Source organism: Aphis gossypii, chromosome 3 (genome assembly GCF_020184175.1).
Source record: "Aphis gossypii isolate Hap1 chromosome 3, ASM2018417v2, whole genome shotgun sequence".
NCBI classification, from domain to species: domain Eukaryota; kingdom Metazoa; phylum Arthropoda; class Insecta; order Hemiptera; family Aphididae; genus Aphis; species Aphis gossypii.
The window spans coordinates 26,072,848-26,092,358 of NC_065532.1; the positions used below are offsets into that span (position 1 = coordinate 26,072,848).

Below are 19,511 nucleotides of genomic sequence, written 5' to 3' on the forward strand. Positions count from 1 at the left end.
TAACATAATTTTTACAAATAAAAAAATTGTTCAGTTAATAGATCAAGGGTGGCTAACATGAATATGTTTGCTAGTCAAATGGTTAAATACAATGATATCAAGAGCCAAAATGGTTATAAATACATTTTAGATAATTTAATACATATTATAAATGTATGCCAAAAAAATTAAACTCTGAATAATTTTGATTTTATTCATAAGATGTGTGTAGCAAGTTGACCACCAAAAAGGTTAAGTTTTTTTATGTTGTCAACTCAGTTTAAAAAATACAAGAATAAAAATAGTCATTCAAGTCACAAAATTTGTGACATCAACAAAAAAAAGTGGTTAAATAATTTCATAGATTCATCAACATAATAATTATATATAATTATATTATATGTTATCTGTATATTATACATACATTGTATTTAGTGAAGTGTTGATTTAATTAAAACAATTTAGCTTAATTTAGCAGTTACTATTATTTATGACTAACACTAATTAAACAATATTTTCAAATCGACATAAATATTCACTTCATCTTTAGCTATAGGATTGATTATTATGTATAATAGCCAATAATTATTTTTGGTAATGTATTTGGTAATATTTAGTTATTTTTGGTGGTATAGGAAAAATCTTGTCCAAAAACAAATTTTGAAGAACTAGAAAAAAATAGAGCGTAATTATTAATTTTTATACAATATTCAATTTAAAATAACAGATTTTTTTAACAAATTGTTGTTAATTTAATTATTTAATTTAAATAAATAAATGTTTTTATCTTTATTTTTTTTTCTAAATATTGTATTGAAATAATAATTTTTTTTTCATCTTTTTAATTATAACAAAAGGTAATTATGACCTAGTTTCCTCGGTCCCTTGAACATCATTATATAACTATTTCTACTGCATTAATATAAAGTTGTATAAATAATAATACAACCACAGTTTGTTTTGGTAATTTCGTGGATGATGATGTGAATGTTAAATAGTTTCACCCAGTATTGAGCAACGTCAATGGCTTTTTAATTGCCTAAATTAAGTCTTTTTCGAAGAGGTATGGTCAAACTGCACTGCACTCAGATAAAAAAAACAGGTAGTGTCTGAATAGCACTTGGGCACAAAATAAGTATTTCCACAAAAATATTCATTTTATGGGGTTAAACGTTTAGAAAACACTCATTTTAGGATTAACATTTTCGGACGATTAAAATCATTATCAGTTCTAACTCCTAAGCCTGTAACTGGGAAAGGAAATGAGTGTTTTCTAAACGTTTAACCCTTTCAAATGCATGATAATTTTGTGGAAATACTTTTTTGAGTCCAAGTGCAGTTCGGCCAATACCTGTCTTTTTACCCGAGTGCAGTTCGATCATTACCTTTTTTCAACTCAAGTGCAATTCGACCATTTATTTTTAGGTAATACGTGCAATTCGACTATACCGTTTCAAAGCATGTACAGTCCAGGCATACAATTAAATGGAACGTGCTTTGCTCTTGGCCACATGAACAGGATGTATTTTCATCAGCTAGTAATCTTCAGCTCTTCATATTGACCATGGCTATAGATACTATCTATAGCCATGATATTGACTAAATTGTTGAAAAATTAGCATTTCAAGTTGATAATACATTGACTGTAGTCCTCTGAATTTTGATTAACTCGACATTTTATGAATACCTACTTGGTATACTTATCAATCCCTATACATTTCAAGTAAATTGGTTTATTAGTTAAGGCTAGAGAGGTATTAACATGTTTTTTGTAAAATTACACAAGCTATATACATGTTGATTGTCTTTTATAAAAACTAAAAAGTACACACCACCATTACTTACTCATAATTTTTTTACTCAGATGTGGCGCTCCGACTAGAGACTCTATCGCTAGAGTTATCTTTTTCTGACATGCCAATTTAACAGAGGCGGACGAAAGAAAAAATTTTTTTGGGGGGGGGGGGGTTGAAAAAATTTAAATTTAATTTTAAATTTTTTGAAGGTTCATAACTCATAAGTGAGAATAACTGCGTTTAAAATTAATCATCCATTCATTTCGGAGGGGATTTGAACCTTCAAAACCCCCCCTGCATCCGCCAATGCAATTTAAAATTAGTTAACATTAGTTAACCACACATAAAATTATCCTCCAGAACAAACAAGAACCTTATTTATACAATTTTAATTGGAAGGTACAGTGAACAACTGATGGTATCTGTTATAGATAATAAATAATATATTAAAAATACTTTTGACAGTCAATGGTCACATAAGTTTATTAACGACAAATGAGCATCTACATAGAAGTTTCATATTTACTCAAAAACATCAAATTAATAAAATACAAAAATTAAATAACATAAATATTCAATATTGATTATATGAAATTTGGTAAAATCATTTTAAGCGTTTTATTTATAATGTTTGATTTATTCAAAGTCAATTGCACAATGCTTATCTATAGTATTTTGTAATTCTATAAGCAATTTTGTGTTTTCATCACAACAACATTAATGGTGTTAAATTTAATTGACTATCTACTTGCTTAACTATTTTACATTCAACAAACATTTCTTCATAAATTAACAAAACAACAAATATACAACGGCCACACAAAAATTATTAAATAATAGTTTCCACGTGGTATAAAAATAATGGATATTTTTTTAACAGGGCACGAAGTATTTTTAAATGTTGTTTCTAATGACATTAAATGACATCTTCTAGAGACATAATAACCATCTTCAGTAATTCATTTGTCTGTTCAGACTCAAATGAAACCAAGCAATCCAAATTACCCAACTGAGGTGATAGTCCTAAAAAGAGGGCCAATTTTGTCGCTAGTGGATTTTTTTCCTCTATTACTGGGTCATTATATGGTTGCATCTAAACATAAACAAATTAACATGACAAACTCTGTATTAACTACAAAATATTCAAAAATTAACATACTTTGTCTGCAGTAAGCTTATGAACCAAACCATCAGATCCTAAATAGAAAATTGAAAAACCATCATGCCATCTGGAATATAATAAAATGATTATTTTATAAATTTATTAATTAACTAATTATGTTATAGATTTTTATAAATTTCAATTTTTAAATTATGATTTCAATAATAAAGATGACATTTGTAATAATATTACTTCATTGTTTGGTAATTGTTAATATTAAATTATCTATATTTAAATTTTTAAAACATATTCTTAAATTTATACTATAATAAAAAAATTACCATGTAATTTGATTTCTGAACTAATCTCAAATAGAATAAATCCACATTACTGAGTTTCAATGAGTAATAAAAAAAATTCTTCTTGTAGATAAATTTTTAGTATCAAACTACATAAATTTTATAATAATTTGAATGTAGTTCTCAAAAATATTTTTTTAATGTTATAAAACGGAAGATTCAATGTATAAAAATTATGATTGATTTGAATGAAAGAAATGTTAATAAAATATACAATTAAAAATAATTGGGTTTTACTAAAACCACATAATTATAAGATATTATAGTATTAATATTTAAAAACTTAAATTATAATTTATAATACAATGTGGGTATATAAAGTCAATTTTTAAGAAAAAAAAAACCTTGGAATAAATGCTTAAACTAAAGGGTGTTTCAGAAATCTGTACAAATTTAAGATTGCAATAAAAATGTAAAAAATTTTTATACACACATCAGAAAACATCTCCCATTTATGTATGAAAAATAACCTCTTACATATGTCCACCCATGGAACCGAGGCATTGATTTATGCAGTCATCAATTTAAAATTTATACCGATTTCATAAACACTATATAAATTTATTAGTTGATGTTATCATGCAATTAGATAGAGAATAATTCACATACGATTCTACATTTTCTTTAATGACTTGTTCCAAATTCCATAGTTTGAATTTCCAAAACTTTAAGAACACTTTCATTCCTGATATACCTTTGATTCTCCAACGTATTTTAATCGTTCCATCTTCTGGATGTTTGGTTATTTTTAAAATATCGAATTTTACAAAAGCATACTTTAAATGACCCATCAAACGTAGTATAGAAATTGTTGACATAAAATATTCTAAGCCTCTAAAAATAAGATTCATGTAACAAATTATAAATCGTATAGAAATTATTTTTCTATATTTACTTACACACTCTTTGTTCCTCTAATGTTATTCTCAAATACCAATTTGGGATGGTATATTGCATAGTCTAAATTTTGTTTGAACAGTAATGGTAACTAAAAGAAAAAAAGAATAAATTATAAAACACAGAAGTCGTCTGAGCAGTATTATGCAAATTCAATATTTACTAACAATATTAATATAGTCGATTAGTGATTACTTACATCTTCTCCCAACCTATTATAAACATGTTCTAGCTGATCTACACTTGGTAAACCTTTAGAATCTGACGAGCTGATGTTTTCGTCAGACTTGGTAGGACTGTCTTGTTTCAAAGCGGTGCTGTGACAAACATCGGTTTTGGGATTTGTGTGTCTGTTAAACCCAGAGTTAAACCATTCAACAGCCATTTCGGAAGATTGTTTGTTTTTGACGGGTCGAACAATGTAGTCGAGCAACGGTTGTGACTGACGGAACAAATTTTCGGCATAATTGATTTTGCACGTTGTTTCGACCTGTGAACGAAAAAAACCACCCTGTAGTAGGAAACACCCTTGGGCAGGTGACCTTATCGGCAAGCAATTAAGGTCACGGGCGAGCGAATTACCTGTGGTCGGGCCAAGTGCTGTTGCACGGAGTCCGACACGACATGACCACCGTACGCTGACGTTTTGGCCGTGGCCAACAAGTACTGATGGCTGTTTCCGATTTTCGAGCAAATCTTGCGCACGGAGTTGGCCATGATTCCACACTGGAAACCGACGGTGACTAGCTCCAAACGCGATTGCCGAGCTTAGATGATGGTAGGGCGTTTGCGAGACGCTCCTCGAAGACAATCGACTTTACATCGAAATAAAAACGGCGAAAACCACAGGGCCGGCGGCACTGCGCGCGCAAAGAGAAGTGAAGAAATGTGCACGGTCAAACGTCTAAGTGCCGAACGGCGAACGTTGATATCACAACATAGATGCTGATAGCTGATATCGAATATTATGGTAAAAATGTGACAACGTTTATCACGAGAAATATACGCCACTGTTAATTCGTACCGGCCGTACCGCGGTCCACGCTCCACAGACTACGAGGTAGATAATAATACATAAAACCATGCTAGACGGTAGTTAATATTTTATTTTTCTACATTTTGTACACTATTAAAATATAATATACATAATAGCTATTTTGGTTTACCTAATCACCCGATGTTTTTCTTATATCCTATATGATTTAAAATCTAAATTCTAAGGCCGTGATCAGGCGCTGATATACCACGGGAGCGATGGACCGCCAAAAATTCCCAAAAAATATTGAATTTTTTATTATTATATTACTGTTTTTACTTTGTTACGTGATAATGAAAATTATATAATTTTTTACTGTTGTAACATATTGTATACAAATATGTTTTGTGAATCGTTTTATTTAAAAGTCGCAATTTCTAATCATACTGACAAACAACGTGATGACGTCGCACATCGTTCTTGTCGTAGTGGTTCGTATTTATATTTTATAGATACTTCAATATATAAAATACATTCTAATAAACTTATAAGTTAGGACGGTTATGTATAAATTATTGACAGGTTTTCAAAAACATGAAAAAACCAATGCTTCACTACAACCTTTACTCTCAGTTAAATCTTTCCCGCCAAACGACATAAAATGTCTCCATACATAAATATCATCATAATAAGTCTCTCAGACTGTCTCTTGCTTTTGACCTCATACTTTACCGCAGAAGTCGCAATAAATCTTTCAAGAAAGGCCATTACTAATTTAGTTCATATTATATATAGGTAATTCAATACTTAGTCTGTCACACTTCTCTGAAAATGTTCAAATATCCTTTTGAAATAAAAACCATCATACCCTGCACACAAATTGTAACTTAAAAACAATTCACTAAGAAAGTGTTTTTACAGAAGATTTCATAACCGTCTACTTTCCATACCAATCCTGCATAACTACAAAAACCTATCGTCCTCGCAATTCCAAGTAGCATCTCCAAAGCGTCTGAAATTTAAATGGTGTAGCGATTATTATAATTTATAATAGGCAAAGAAAAAATAAATACATAAAATAAAAATACACAAAACTTAAATTAGTGCAAGTGTCATCATTGGGTGGCTTCTTTCCTCAAATTAATTTAGTATTTTAATATTTTTTAATTATTATTTATAATATTTTAAATTTAATGCACAATAAGCATATAAGATAAAGTCTATACAAAACATGATTTACTTGAATAAGAAGCCACCCATTAGTGATGACACTTAGCTTGGCATATTATGTTTACATTGGTGAGAGGTATTTTTAATTTAAATGATCACGACACCATTTACTTTTGAGTCTGCGTTGTGGATTTCCAGGAAGTGTAATGGTATATGGTATATAACATTTTAATTAGAGGGTTAGGGTAATTTTCTAGTATGGCCAAAAATCGTTTGTAGAATAATTCCACTTCAGTTGAAACATGTTGGATACCTAAATCTTCGTGGAGGGTTAAATAGAAACATAGAAAGACATAGAAAGGAGCGTTAGTGAGCTTTCTTAAAGTAATATTCTGAAAGACTTGAATCTTGTTCAAGTTTGATTTTTTTGCCGATCCCCATAGTTGTAATCTGTATGTCTATATAAGTTTTAGGAGAGTTTTATATATTATAGTTTAGTTTTTAAGTTAGTGAATTTATTTTTTGATAATAATGTTTTTAGTGATCAGGATCAAGCGTTAAGGGTCAATCTTTTGGCTTTTATATGTTTGTTCCAGGTTAATTTTTGGTCAAGAACTCAAGAATTAAACCTAAATACTTTACAGCATTTTATTATTATATTTTATTATATTATATAGTGGGGTAGGTATGTTATTGATTGAAACATTTGGACAGTGACCGTGTCTAAAGGTAAAAGTTGTATTGGCTGATTTGCTGTGATTTACTTTTACACGCCATTTTTCATACCATTCAGATTGTAAATTTAAATAAGACTGTAAGTTAGCAAAGGCTATAATTGGATCGTTATGAACTGAAAAGATTACTTTATCATCTGCATAGTTGGTAATTATGGTGTTCGGAGTTGTGGGCTGATCAGAAGCATATAGGTATGTTAAATAGTAATGGTGAGAGGATAGCTCCTTGCGGAACATAACCGGTGCACAAACATAACACAAACATAACTAACCTGTGCACCGGCGGTAATTGGAGCTATATCTAACGTAGATGATCCTCGACGTATTTGAAAGTGTCGATCTGTAAGGTAGGATCAAATAAAAGAAAGAGCGGTGAGGGTAAACATTTTCGAAGTTTAAAGAGTAGGCCTTCGTGCCATACTCCATCAAAGGTCTGAGATATGTCTAAGAAAACGGCTGTGCAGCAACATTTTTTTTCGAGAGATGTGCTAATAGCATCAACTACTCTATGAGCTTGATGTAGTGTAATGCGTTTAGCTCTGAAACCGAATTGTAAAGACGGAAGTATATTGGTTGCAAATATATATGGAGTTAAACGTTATTTAAGAATAAGTCTTTCACAGATTTTCGAAAGGTAGGGTAAAAAACTAATTGGTCTGTACAAGGTAGGGATATCAGGTAGTTTTTCTGGCTTAGCAAACATAATTATTTGTGAAAATTTCCAGCTTAGTGGAAAATATGAAAGTCTTATAATTGCGTTATATATTAAGTTGGAAGAACTATACCTAGCTTTTTTTGGCAGCCATCTAGCGACTTCAGCTGTTATAAAATCAAAGCCTGGAGATTTTTTACGAGAGTTTTTAATTATCATATTTTAAACTTCATTTGGTGTAAAGTATTTTATAAGGCCTAAACCTATAGTGAAGAGTTTAGATATATTTTAACATTTTCTATATGTTGGGGGTAAAGTAGGTATGACATTGTGTGGTTGAAAGATTTCAGAAATATGAGATTGGAATGCCATGGCTTACCTAACTTATTACTTAAATAGTATTATTATTATTTTTTTTTTTTTAATAAATCAAAATTTTTTGTCTTTTTTTGTATTATTATGGTTGAAATGTTATTTATTTAGCCAGGTGTGTTATACTACGTGTCTACATATCGCATGTGACATGCGTAGAACGTATGTACTGTTTGAATTTTTTATAAAAATAAAAATTAGGTCATTCACTACTTAAGTTCCATTTATAATAAATATAATATGTTAATGTTATGTTACGTTTCAACAAATAAATAATCGGAAACTTCAACCATTTCTTTTTTTAAATAAAAAATACATAAAAAATTGTATTTCTTAGAAATGGAACTTTAGTAAGTAATGATTAGTGACCAAATTTTATATATATAAATAATCGATATCGATGTTAACGGCACAGTGCATAGGTACTGACCGTAGGTTAGGACGTATATGGAATAAGCTAGGTATATGAAGATAAGCCGATAACGAAAACAATAATAATCGAATATCCGCATTCCGCATTATGGGTTTTTACATTAATTATTATTTTTTTTATTACAATAGCATAATAAACATAAAAAATTCATGACTGGAATAAATAAAAAAAAAATTGGTTAATTTGAAATCAGAATAACGTGAAATTAATTTATGTATAAAAATTGGATTTCTATCTCATAAAAAAATCTGAGCCCTAGTTATGGGCAATTTGACTTTTTTTAAACAAACCCGCACATTTACTGTCGAAATACGGACAAACTAACCGAACCTAACGCCCGAAGATTTTTCGTGTTAGTTATAAAATTGGAAGTTTTTTTACATAAAACTGGTCTTGGGTATTTAGCGACTATTCGACAATCCTTGTATCTAACAAGTATAACATATTGGAGGTATTTAATTGTAAAAAAAAATATTACGATTATATTCAATCGCGCTAAGTCACTAGTGTCTGGTTCCTTCAGATTTCCTGTTAGCGCGGACGAGTCAAAGTAATTAAAAATAGTCGATCTCACTTATTGCCGAATAATATATAATAATAATAATAATAATAATAATATAAAATATTTATATTACCTGTATTATATGAATCATGTATGAAAAACAATAATAAAATCAAAATACTTGGAAAGTATACACGATTATAAATTTACAATTTACAAAGTAACCAATTTTTAAGTTAAAATAATTAAAAAATTCGTTAAGACGTGCAAATATAGGTTCAGTTCTTAAAAGAAAATTCCTAAAAATGTTTTAATCAGCAAATTGATGATTCAGTTAATTTATATGCTTTGAACAAAAGGAGATTGTCATTACTTTTTGAATGAAATAATAAAATATGAAGTAATATGTAAATTCAATCAATTAAAGTTGTTTTTTGTTAAAACTTTATTATGTTTTTTCTTATAAATATTAGAACTAATAGCATAATTTAATATTAACTTATATTAGTTTTGATTTTAAAAAAATATTTATGATACTATTACAAAGTATGAGTAGATGAAAGATGTAGCGGTTAACCTAATTTAGGTACCTACTTGTAATTTTTTTGCCCCCCCCCCTGAGCTACATTTCTGCGAGCATCCCTGCGAACAACCAAACGCTAACATACAACACAAAATTAACCAATTTTACATTCCTCATTCGAAAGTGTAAAATATCGACAGTATGAATAAGCATATGTTTGCCCATATTAAGCCAATTAATAATTCCGAAAATCCCAAAGGCACGCGTCCACACTAGCGGTAACAAAACAATGGACACGGAACACGTAGGTATCAAGTTGTTCGTGTGATATATGGTTGTAACAAATCTGAAATCATCGAACTTGCATCATAATTCTGTAACAAACCGCCGATAGTTGATATATTGGTCAAACATAAATGGATAATACGCGTTCACGTATATTGTAATGTTACATGTTTTAAGTTTAATTTCTATTGTAACATTTTGTCAAATGCTTGATAACGCATTACTAGGAAACTATGGATACGAAAACAAAACTTTAAAAATATTCTAAGTAACAGATATTTTACAGTTGAATAATAAAATAAAAATAAATCTAATAATTTAATAAATTGAACTACACGAAGTCATCCGCAGTTACTGATCTATACATTTTTTTTCCCGGAGGCCCCGAACATAAATAAAATAGTTAGAAAAATACAGAATTTAAGATTTATAATAATAATACAATATTAATATTATAGGTATTACTTATTTACTTAAATATTCAACTATCCCAGTATTATTCAGTAACACTATTTAATATTGTAGTAATATTATAACAGGTTATAGCATCACTTTTTGATATTTAATATTAGGTGCCTGTTACTTGTTTATTTTTAAGTCCATTCGACAGCAGCTGTAGGCTAGGTATTGACCGACGTTGTTAACCTTTGATAACTACATAATTATTTAAGTAGATACAATAGTTTTACGATTTCATATTAATATTAATTAGATAAAAGATAAGTATCGTGAATATAACAAATAATATTATAGGTACCCATTATGCAATATCACACCCGCGTGTTTAAATTTTAATATTTTGCACACAATAACTCGTTTATAAATTAAAATATCGTAATAAATGACGAGAGTACTTGAGAACGCAGGTATTAATAGGTCAATTTGTTCTTAATATTTAATCTCACAAAATTGGAACTGTACTGAACTACTAAGCATGCGTAAATACTTCCAATTTGAAACCCTAAACATAACATGTTTTTTGAACCTATATTATGCATTAATAAGACTGAAACAACATCAGCGGGTGCATCATAAACTAAAAAATTCTATTTATAGTAATTAATATTCTTAGGACGTATTAAGCCTGGTTTACACGATGTTAGTTTATAAGTTTAATAGCGCGCTAGTATGCTAGTAAAGTTGAAACGTTTCAACTTAACTCACAAACTAGTTTACTGTCAAGAACATTCAATCGAACAATGTTTTTACTATCAGATAGTGAACTAGCTTACTAGTCGCTAGTAAACTAGCATCGTGTAAACTACGCTTTATGATACAGAGATTACTGGTTAGTCGTATTCAACAGAACACAATAGAGCGCAGACGTTCCAGTAAATAACCCAATTACCAAACCCTACAGATACATAGGTATGGAACATGATATTTTTAGGTGATTAAAATGTCATTACACTATCATAAAATTATTGATTCTTTGTACCGTGTTATTAAGTACCTATTTACACAACCTGATCATTCTTCGAATGCACAAACATCGTATCCGTTATGTTGTCTATATACTTGTCTAGGTCTTACTAACGTTCATTAGTCGAGTTCCAATTCTTTATGGTTAGTTGTTACTTGTTAGCCCTTATAAATGAAAACAAGTAAAAATAAAATAATTTTACGATGTGTAAGCTTAAGGTATACTTTATTCATATTAATTAAATGAGTCTTCGAAAAAAAAACATAAAAATTAGTAAACATACAATTCAGTTATTTTACAGTCTAATCTATCACTTATAAATTATAATATTAAAATTATCTTTAACTTTACGGTTGACTACAATCAAATATTTAGTACTTCTTACATCGATATGCAGTGTATTTTATTAGTATGTAATAAATGGTATATTATACACATTTAATTCATCAGATACATTCAAATTGTGGTAAAAAAACCAAGTAAAATGTTTTCTGTTTAATTTTAATATTCAATTCTTAAAAACAACTGAATATAAATTACACTCAGTCTTTTAATAAATTACAATTTAACATGACTTTTACTCATAAAAAATAAAATTATTACACAAAATGAACTGTCAAACTTTTTTTGTCAAAAGAAACATTGAAACTTCCCACATAATTGAACTTAAAATAAAAAATTTGAGAGTTCAATTTTATCCAACAATAATGATTATTTTAAGTCTAAGAATACAAAACAAAAGAAAACATACACAAATATAAATACTACATTTGTTAATATATTAGATAATTTAAATATCACCAAGGTTTTTCATTATTAAAAAAAAAAAAAGAAAAAAAATCATAACTGTACTATACAAAACATAAATATATTTTAGTCAAATGAACATTCTGAAAGTACATTTTTAATTTAAATGTACTAATGAGAATAAATTCATAATGGAATGAATAATTCAAAAAAAAAAAAAAAATTGACTGTTAAAATATAAATAAAAAAAAAATTTACATTGAAACTAACTTATTCTAAAGCAAAAAAAAAATGGTAATTAACAACTTTAAAGATCAATTCTAATTGATTAATAAATTAATTTGCAACAAAATATTCTATTTTATTATTGTATTGTAATACCAAATTAATATATTTTGGTATTAATATTTTAATACTAGATTATATTTGAATAATTTAAAAAAATTAATAACTAAAAACAAAACATACATAAAAGCAATACATTTAATACTTTTAAATAATTTATACTTGTACGATTAGCTGAATGTATCAATATTTATAAATATTTGAGTATAATCAGTACATTTTGTAGAATATTTAGTCACATTTATTAAGGACCCCTATAGAAAATCTTATCAATTGTTTTATTGAATTCATTTATTAAAAATAAATATTTACTAGTGAAAAAAAAAAATAACGGAAAATAATAATCTAATAATTTCAAAAATGCAAATAAAATAAACTTATTTCTGATATGAATGAAAAAAATATTTATTGTGTATTACAAGACATTAAATTTTGTCTTTAATTTTGTACCAGTAAAATTTACATTATATACATATATAAATTACCCTTTCACGTCAAACCAAATACTGAACTAAATTGATTCAAAACTATACTTTTTCATAATAAGTAATGCTAGTGGAGAAAAAATAATATTAAAAAAAAGTATTAAATAGTCAATAAAAATGTTGTGTCAGTAAGGAAATAAGATTATTTATACTAACACAAGTAACCACGGCAGTTACTAGATTGACATTTACATTTAATTCTTCGACTTTCATTATTGACAGAAGTCATATAATTGAAAGTAATCTCTTCACCTGCAGTAATATCTCTAGAAGCGAATAATGCCAGAGTTGGAATATTAGTATCCAAACAATCAATCCATACAGCAAATAAGTCCAAATTAGAATCACATGAATGATTTATAAAATGTGATATATTACCAAATAAAGTGGCATCAACAGAATAAACGCTATCATTTTTATCAGTATTGTAGTCAAGATCAAACAAGTATGTTGACTTTGATCCATGAGTGATGGCGCGTTTTTCAGCTTCTGATTTGGTGATTACTTCACCAGTATATTTAGTAATATAAGTTCCCTGCTTTATATTTATTAATGTTTTGACTCCCCAACCGCGATTGTTATCTGTACGGAATATTTGAAGTTTGAAATTTTTGTTAGTACCATGTTGAACCACTCGATTTATACATGTTTCGTCACAAGAACATTTTCTATTACACTCATAAATAGGAGTGCCTTTAGGAACTATAACACGCTTGAATTTATTATATGCAAGTTGAAAATCGCCAAAATGACATTCAGTTTTCTTACGTTTTTTTCCTCCACAGGTAACATCACAGTGGCACCTAAATCAAAAATTAAATAGATTACTCATTTATATTACACAAAAATATATTTATTAATTTAACATACCAAACTGGAGGATCATCTGGAATAATAACTCCTTCACCTGCAACACATTTATCTACATAATAAAATCGTTTGGGTGGGCCTTCAAAGTCTACATTGTTTACAACACTAAGGTTAAATCCACAAGTTGCAAGCATCTCATTTTGCCATTTAAGCAATCTATCAAGTTGTTTTCGCCTTTTTCTGTTAACTTCAATTATCATTAAATTATGTCTAATCAATTTAGTTAATGATGCACTTCTGGTACTTGCCGATACTGTTGATAAATAAGCAATAGTACCCTTAACAAATTTATCATCTACAGATGGCATGCCGTCCTGGATCACATGATGCAATAATTCAAGTAATTCTTGATCAGTAAACACATTAAGCGTATCATAGAGCTCTTTAAAACGCGGAGTTTTATAGATGTCAGCAGCAACTATCTTATTTGATTTGTATTCATTTAATGCAGCAGCACAATTTGTTAAATTTCGATATGGTTCCCAAGTGCACTGATCCATAGGATAATTTTTCCATTTAACGAGATACATTGTTTTGCTTCCATATGTATCATCAAATAAAATGGATTCAATTTCATACTCGTTATCTGCGACTCCTAAAAAAAATGAGACTATATTAAATTTAAATAATTTTCAATTTTGATTAGCTGAAGATAAATATTTATGTCAATTTGTAATAAAATATACCTAAACACACTATACATTTTATATAATATATTTATAACTTAATATAACTTATAAGTAGAAATAAATATAAAATGATTAAAATGTACAATGGAAACTTAAGAAGTACATGGAAATTTTAGTTAACAGCCGAACAAATTAACACATTAACTGCCACATGGCCATTGGCGGTCATTCAATAGGTAAATATTTATTACCTATACACTAAGCATATTTTTCAATGTGTTCCAAATTTATATACATACTTATATATACTTTATATATTTGAAAGAAAAATAATGTATTATATCAAAAAAATTGTAATGAATTCCGCTACGCCACAGTTCTTATTTTAGTGCATTATTGTAGCGCCATAGAAAAGTTGATTATATAAAACCAAATTCATTTATGATCGCCGGCAGTCATGTGGCATAGTAGTAATGATGTATTATGGGCGCTGGCGGTAACAAATCCATAAAATTTGAGAATTAATGACCGCCGATGATCACATGGCAGTCAACATGTTAAAAAAGGGTTTTTTTTTATTATATTTTAACAAATCAGAAGTTATTTAAAATTAATATAAACTAAGTTCTTACTTAATTCTATACTGTGTATAAAACTCTCAAGTGAATAGATATATTAAAATTTAAACAGTCATTGGCATAATGCTTTGTCATTATCAATAAAGTAAAAAACACATTGAAATATACTAAATCAACTGATTGATAAATGTATTTTCTGAGTAATAACACCAGTAACCATCGAGTTTAGTTTACAATCATATCCAACTCCAGTACCCTGGATTACGGACAGGCGGCAATTAGAGGTTGAGGAAATGAGCGGTTGCCAAGAGTGTAGTAAAATGAGGGAATGTATTTGAGTTAAATTAAATTTGTTGATGGTATAAATTTTATTTTTCTCATAAACCATTTAAGGTTTTACTAAATTCAAGGGTAAATATATAATATACAAAAATTCCACACTGTATTGCTATTTAATATTAATTATTTATTAGCGTTTACTACTTTTGATGTACCTATAGAACATTATATATATATAAATTCCATTGTTGTGTGTATGTAATGTACAACCATATATTTTAACTCAATAATTTAAAAAATATAGTAGTATTTTAATTAACAAATAAGAATGTTAATATTATAGTATAGTAAAAATTATTCCCATAGGTAAAATGAAACAAAAATAAGCGCCAAAAAATAAAATTCGACAAAGACACAACGAAGGGTAATCTAAGTACGGGAGTATGTCAGGACCGGATTAAGGTTTTGGCCGTCCACGGGCTGAAATCCTAGCATCATAAAAAAATTGACGCTATCTCGTTTCGACCGTTAAAAATTTGCCGCCCTAGGCTTTGGCCTAAACAGCCTAAGCGGTAATACGGCCCCCTGGGAGCATGATACATTTAATTGGAACGGTTACAAAAGGAAAACGCACCAACGTTCGCACAACACCACATACATTCCGTTAACCATCGGGAGGACGCGGCCGATGGAAAACGGAATCGAAAAGCCGGCGAACCACTGACCGGTGCGTGAAAACAGCGGGACGAGCCGTGATAACGAAACGCCATTCGATGACGCCACACACCGTGCAAAAGCGACTTTGAACGACAAAAGACGTACCTCTATGCATTGTAGCGACCGTGAGTATGAAACAGAAGGAAACTGAAGAACGTTCGTCGCGACGACCGGAAACGGAGGCTGTAAACGGTAAAGGAAAAAGATTTTCCGCGCACTCGATCACTGAGAGAGTAGTTGTTCGTACAACCAAGACACGTACAGGTATCGGTTATTATTCGGTTAGCGCGGGAACCGTCTGACGAATGAGCGGGCACGGCGGGCCAAAGACCAGCGGGGAGGGGTGAGGCGACGGACGGCGAGAGAACGGACAACGGCTCCGCGACGAGTACGACGACCGAATGGCGCACACGGACGCCACGGCGATAACGATGATTATGAACGGCGTGCGCGGGGTGGCGGTGGTACTCCAGCACGTACAGTCCAACGGTCGGTTTTCGAACGCGCCAACGCGGTGCCGGCGCTACAAGACATGGCGGACGGCGGGTCGCAGTGTCGCCAATATCGGGATACACACGAACGGCGGGATAAACGTAATAATAATATTATTATTATTATATACCTATTTAAAATATTATAAACATTGTGGTCAACGCGTTGGCGGGAAACCGACTATGTGTATCATGACGCTGTTCATAACGTAGACCGGCTCCGTAGTTAATTAATTTTACAATAATTTTTTTTCCATACACTACGACTAGGTACAAGCGAGACGTAAAGTATAAACAACAACGACAACCAAAATATATTATAAACCTTTTATTAAACGATAAACATTACGTATTCTGTGCCTGTGTTGGCTTCAAAACTTTTGGTATGTAAAATAATAAAATATTAATACACACGAATATTGAATAGTATACTCGATGGGTAATATAGGCCAATAGGTATGCGTTAGCTGCTGTAAGCCTGTGGTGACAGTTGACTGGAAAAAAAAGTGTTGCGGTGTCGTTACACTGGTTTGCCGAACGTCGGATACAATGGATACCGTCAACCGTCGCTTGTTGGAAGTAGTTGGTTTACTGTATAGTACTACTACAAGCCATGGCTAAATAACAAATAAGATGTTATTTGGCCATGCTACAAGCTACAGCAGCTGCTGCAGCTGCAATGCTGGTGTGTTGCACTCATCATTATTTACGTAAACATTGCAATATTAAGAAAAATAATATGGTACGCATGAAACTCACGATTTAAGATAATTATCTTAGATCGTGATGAAACGTCAACAGGAACTGTTGTCGGCAGGGTACTAATTTGACATAATATCTAGTTTTTTACTAGTATAAGGCATGATAAATTTAATTTAATTTATCATGGTATAAGGTCTATGTAATTTGAACTGTTTGAAGGCAATATAAACATTATAAACAATATTTAAAAAACACTTAAATTTAAAAAAGCAAAAATAATCATTTGTTGATAAACTTAAATTATCCAATGGCCAATACCCAGCAAGCACACATTTTAATCTATAGGTGTAGTAATCATGATACTTTGATAATCGCTAGGTAAATTAAGTTTATCGATACGTTCAACAGGCATTAACGATGATAAAAGTAATTTTAAACATAACATCGATATCGTCTTCACAAGGTTTTTTCAATTTGTACCATAAATATGTTTATAACTGTTACTATTAATTAATAATTCAACAAAGAAGTAGAAAAAAGCAAAAAAAAAAATAATGTTTACAAAATTTGTAATATGATTTATTTACCTGCATGTCATTATGGCAGTATGCATGCATAGTATTTATTATTATTATATTCAGTAGGATAGTATAGGTAATCATTGGATAGTTTCCAACATCGTTATTAATTATTATTATGAAATATGATTAAATAGTTGATAATTTAGATATTTTTATAATTTGTACAATTTATTCAGATCATTCATGAAACGATAACGACATCGCCATCTATCGACGTTATTTTTAACTTTTATTTTTACCTGCATTAAAAGAATTGCCAACTGCTGCTTGTTTTCGTTACTAAAAAAATACGCTGCAATGAACCTTTTTTGATTTACCTATTGGCTATTTAGTATTTACCTATACCTATTTATTTTTCTGATTTTAATTTCAAAAACACTACTAAGATTATTTTTTTTATTAATAAAAACAATAGGATAAAACGTGATGTAACTAACTATTAAATTATTAAGTTATATCATGAGATGGCAGGGGACCTAACAGTCTTTTTATAAGGGTTTTGTTGGAGTCTTCTAGATGGTCAATTTAAGAAAAGTGGAGTTTAAATAAACAAAAAAAAAGTAGGTCAGTGCATTTCGGTGGTGGATGTTTGTCCATCGTCCCTTTGGACAGGATAGTGTAATTTTACTGTAGGTGTTCGATAAAAAAACAATTCTGAGCGGACGAGGGGATCTTTTTTATTTAATTTTATACTTTTCTTTGGTGATAAACAAAGCCTTAATTATTTTATACTACGAAATCGTGTTGTACATCTTTTCTCCTTTAATCGCTTTTATTTCGAGTATCATTTCGAAAATCGAAAAATGACCTCTCTATAGTACCAGCTCAAGAACATTACCTTTCAGAAAATATGCTACACTTGTACTTTTGAGCAAGTTTTGGGGGAGAAAAAGTGTTTACAGAATAAAAAAGAAATAAATATCATTGTAAAACCAATACATTCCTCGCTTCGCTCAGAATCTAAAAAAAAAAAATTGAAATACATTTACAACTTCTCCAATTTATTTATACAGACATAAAAAAAAATGAAATTATAAAAATACATTCACAGTCCATTAATTTTTTTTTTAATATTATGTATAAAATTTATTTTCGTAACGTGAGCTCTTTGTCTGATATCTGAAGCCTAACTCATTTTATCCATCTTAAAATTTACAAAATAACTGTAGATAATATAAAAAAAATATTTATGTTTTACCTAAACTTAACAACAAGTAATAACTATATATTTAGTTTTGGTAGACAAGGTAATAATTTGAGTATTTGATTATGAAACTCGTTTTAAAATATTTTTTGTCCAATAAAGCAAGATACAATTTTGAATCGTCCGATAAATTGATATTCTAATCAATAATCATACAATTTATATTTATAATATTACAAAATAACATCGGTGAAAATATTTATACGTAAATGGTAAATGCATAAGAGATATTCATTTATTGTAAAAATAAAAAGATTACATTTTGTCAATAAAAAAATTGATTTTTTTATCAATATATTTATTTTTAAAAACATTAAAAACTATAAGGCTAAAATAAGGTTAACGATAATAATCTCTCCACAGTAAAACGTACGTCTGATACATGACTTGCTAGATAATTTGGAAATAATATTATTAAGTACCCTCTTATATATATATATATGTTATTTCTTACCTATAAACTTGTTGATTTCCAGCTGCCATGTCCGCGAATCATGAAAATAGTTGTTTTCTTGACCCCGTGTAGTAAATTGCGTCCTACGATCTCAAATCTCAAAAGTCCATAAAAATGTCACCAAACATGTCTTTGCTGGCGCCGTAGAACAGCTTGCCGTGTTGCTCCTGAAAGTTGCTAGTGTCGAAGGTGTCGCTGATTGCCGGCACGTACGGTGGTGTCACGC

At 29.6% G+C, this 19,511-nt stretch overlaps 2 protein-coding genes across 3 annotated transcripts; both read right to left on the reverse strand.

Moving 5' to 3' along the window:
* Positions 1-2,228: 2,228 nt before the first annotated feature.
* On the reverse strand, positions 2,229-5,062 carry LOC114131459 (uncharacterized protein C6orf136 homolog). The gene is made up of 6 exons (XM_027996681.2): positions 4,716-5,062; positions 4,333-4,623; positions 4,136-4,224; positions 3,846-4,070; positions 2,935-3,004; positions 2,229-2,868 (listed from the first exon to the last, which is right to left on the reverse strand). The coding sequence occupies exons 1-6, from the start codon at positions 4,848-4,850 to the stop codon at positions 2,692-2,694; spliced, it is 987 nt and encodes a 328-aa protein (XP_027852482.2). The 5' UTR covers positions 4,851-5,062; the 3' UTR covers positions 2,229-2,691.
* A 6,347-nt stretch (positions 5,063-11,409) lies between these two features.
* Positions 11,410-19,427, reverse strand: LOC114131445 (histone-lysine N-methyltransferase SUV39H2). Of its 2 annotated transcripts, none has more exons than XM_050203563.1 (3): positions 19,286-19,427; positions 13,651-14,245; positions 11,410-13,583 (listed from the first exon to the last, which is right to left on the reverse strand). In XM_050203563.1, the coding sequence occupies exons 2-3, from the start codon at positions 14,178-14,180 to the stop codon at positions 12,932-12,934; spliced, it is 1,182 nt and encodes a 393-aa protein (XP_050059520.1). In that variant the 5' UTR covers positions 14,181-14,245; positions 19,286-19,427; the 3' UTR covers positions 11,410-12,931. The 2 variants fall into 2 exon arrangements, with proteins under 2 accessions (XP_050059520.1, XP_027852465.2); XM_027996664.2 differs by lacking the exon at positions 19,286-19,427 and adding an exon at positions 15,959-16,283.
* Between the last annotated feature and the right edge of the window lie 84 nt (positions 19,428-19,511).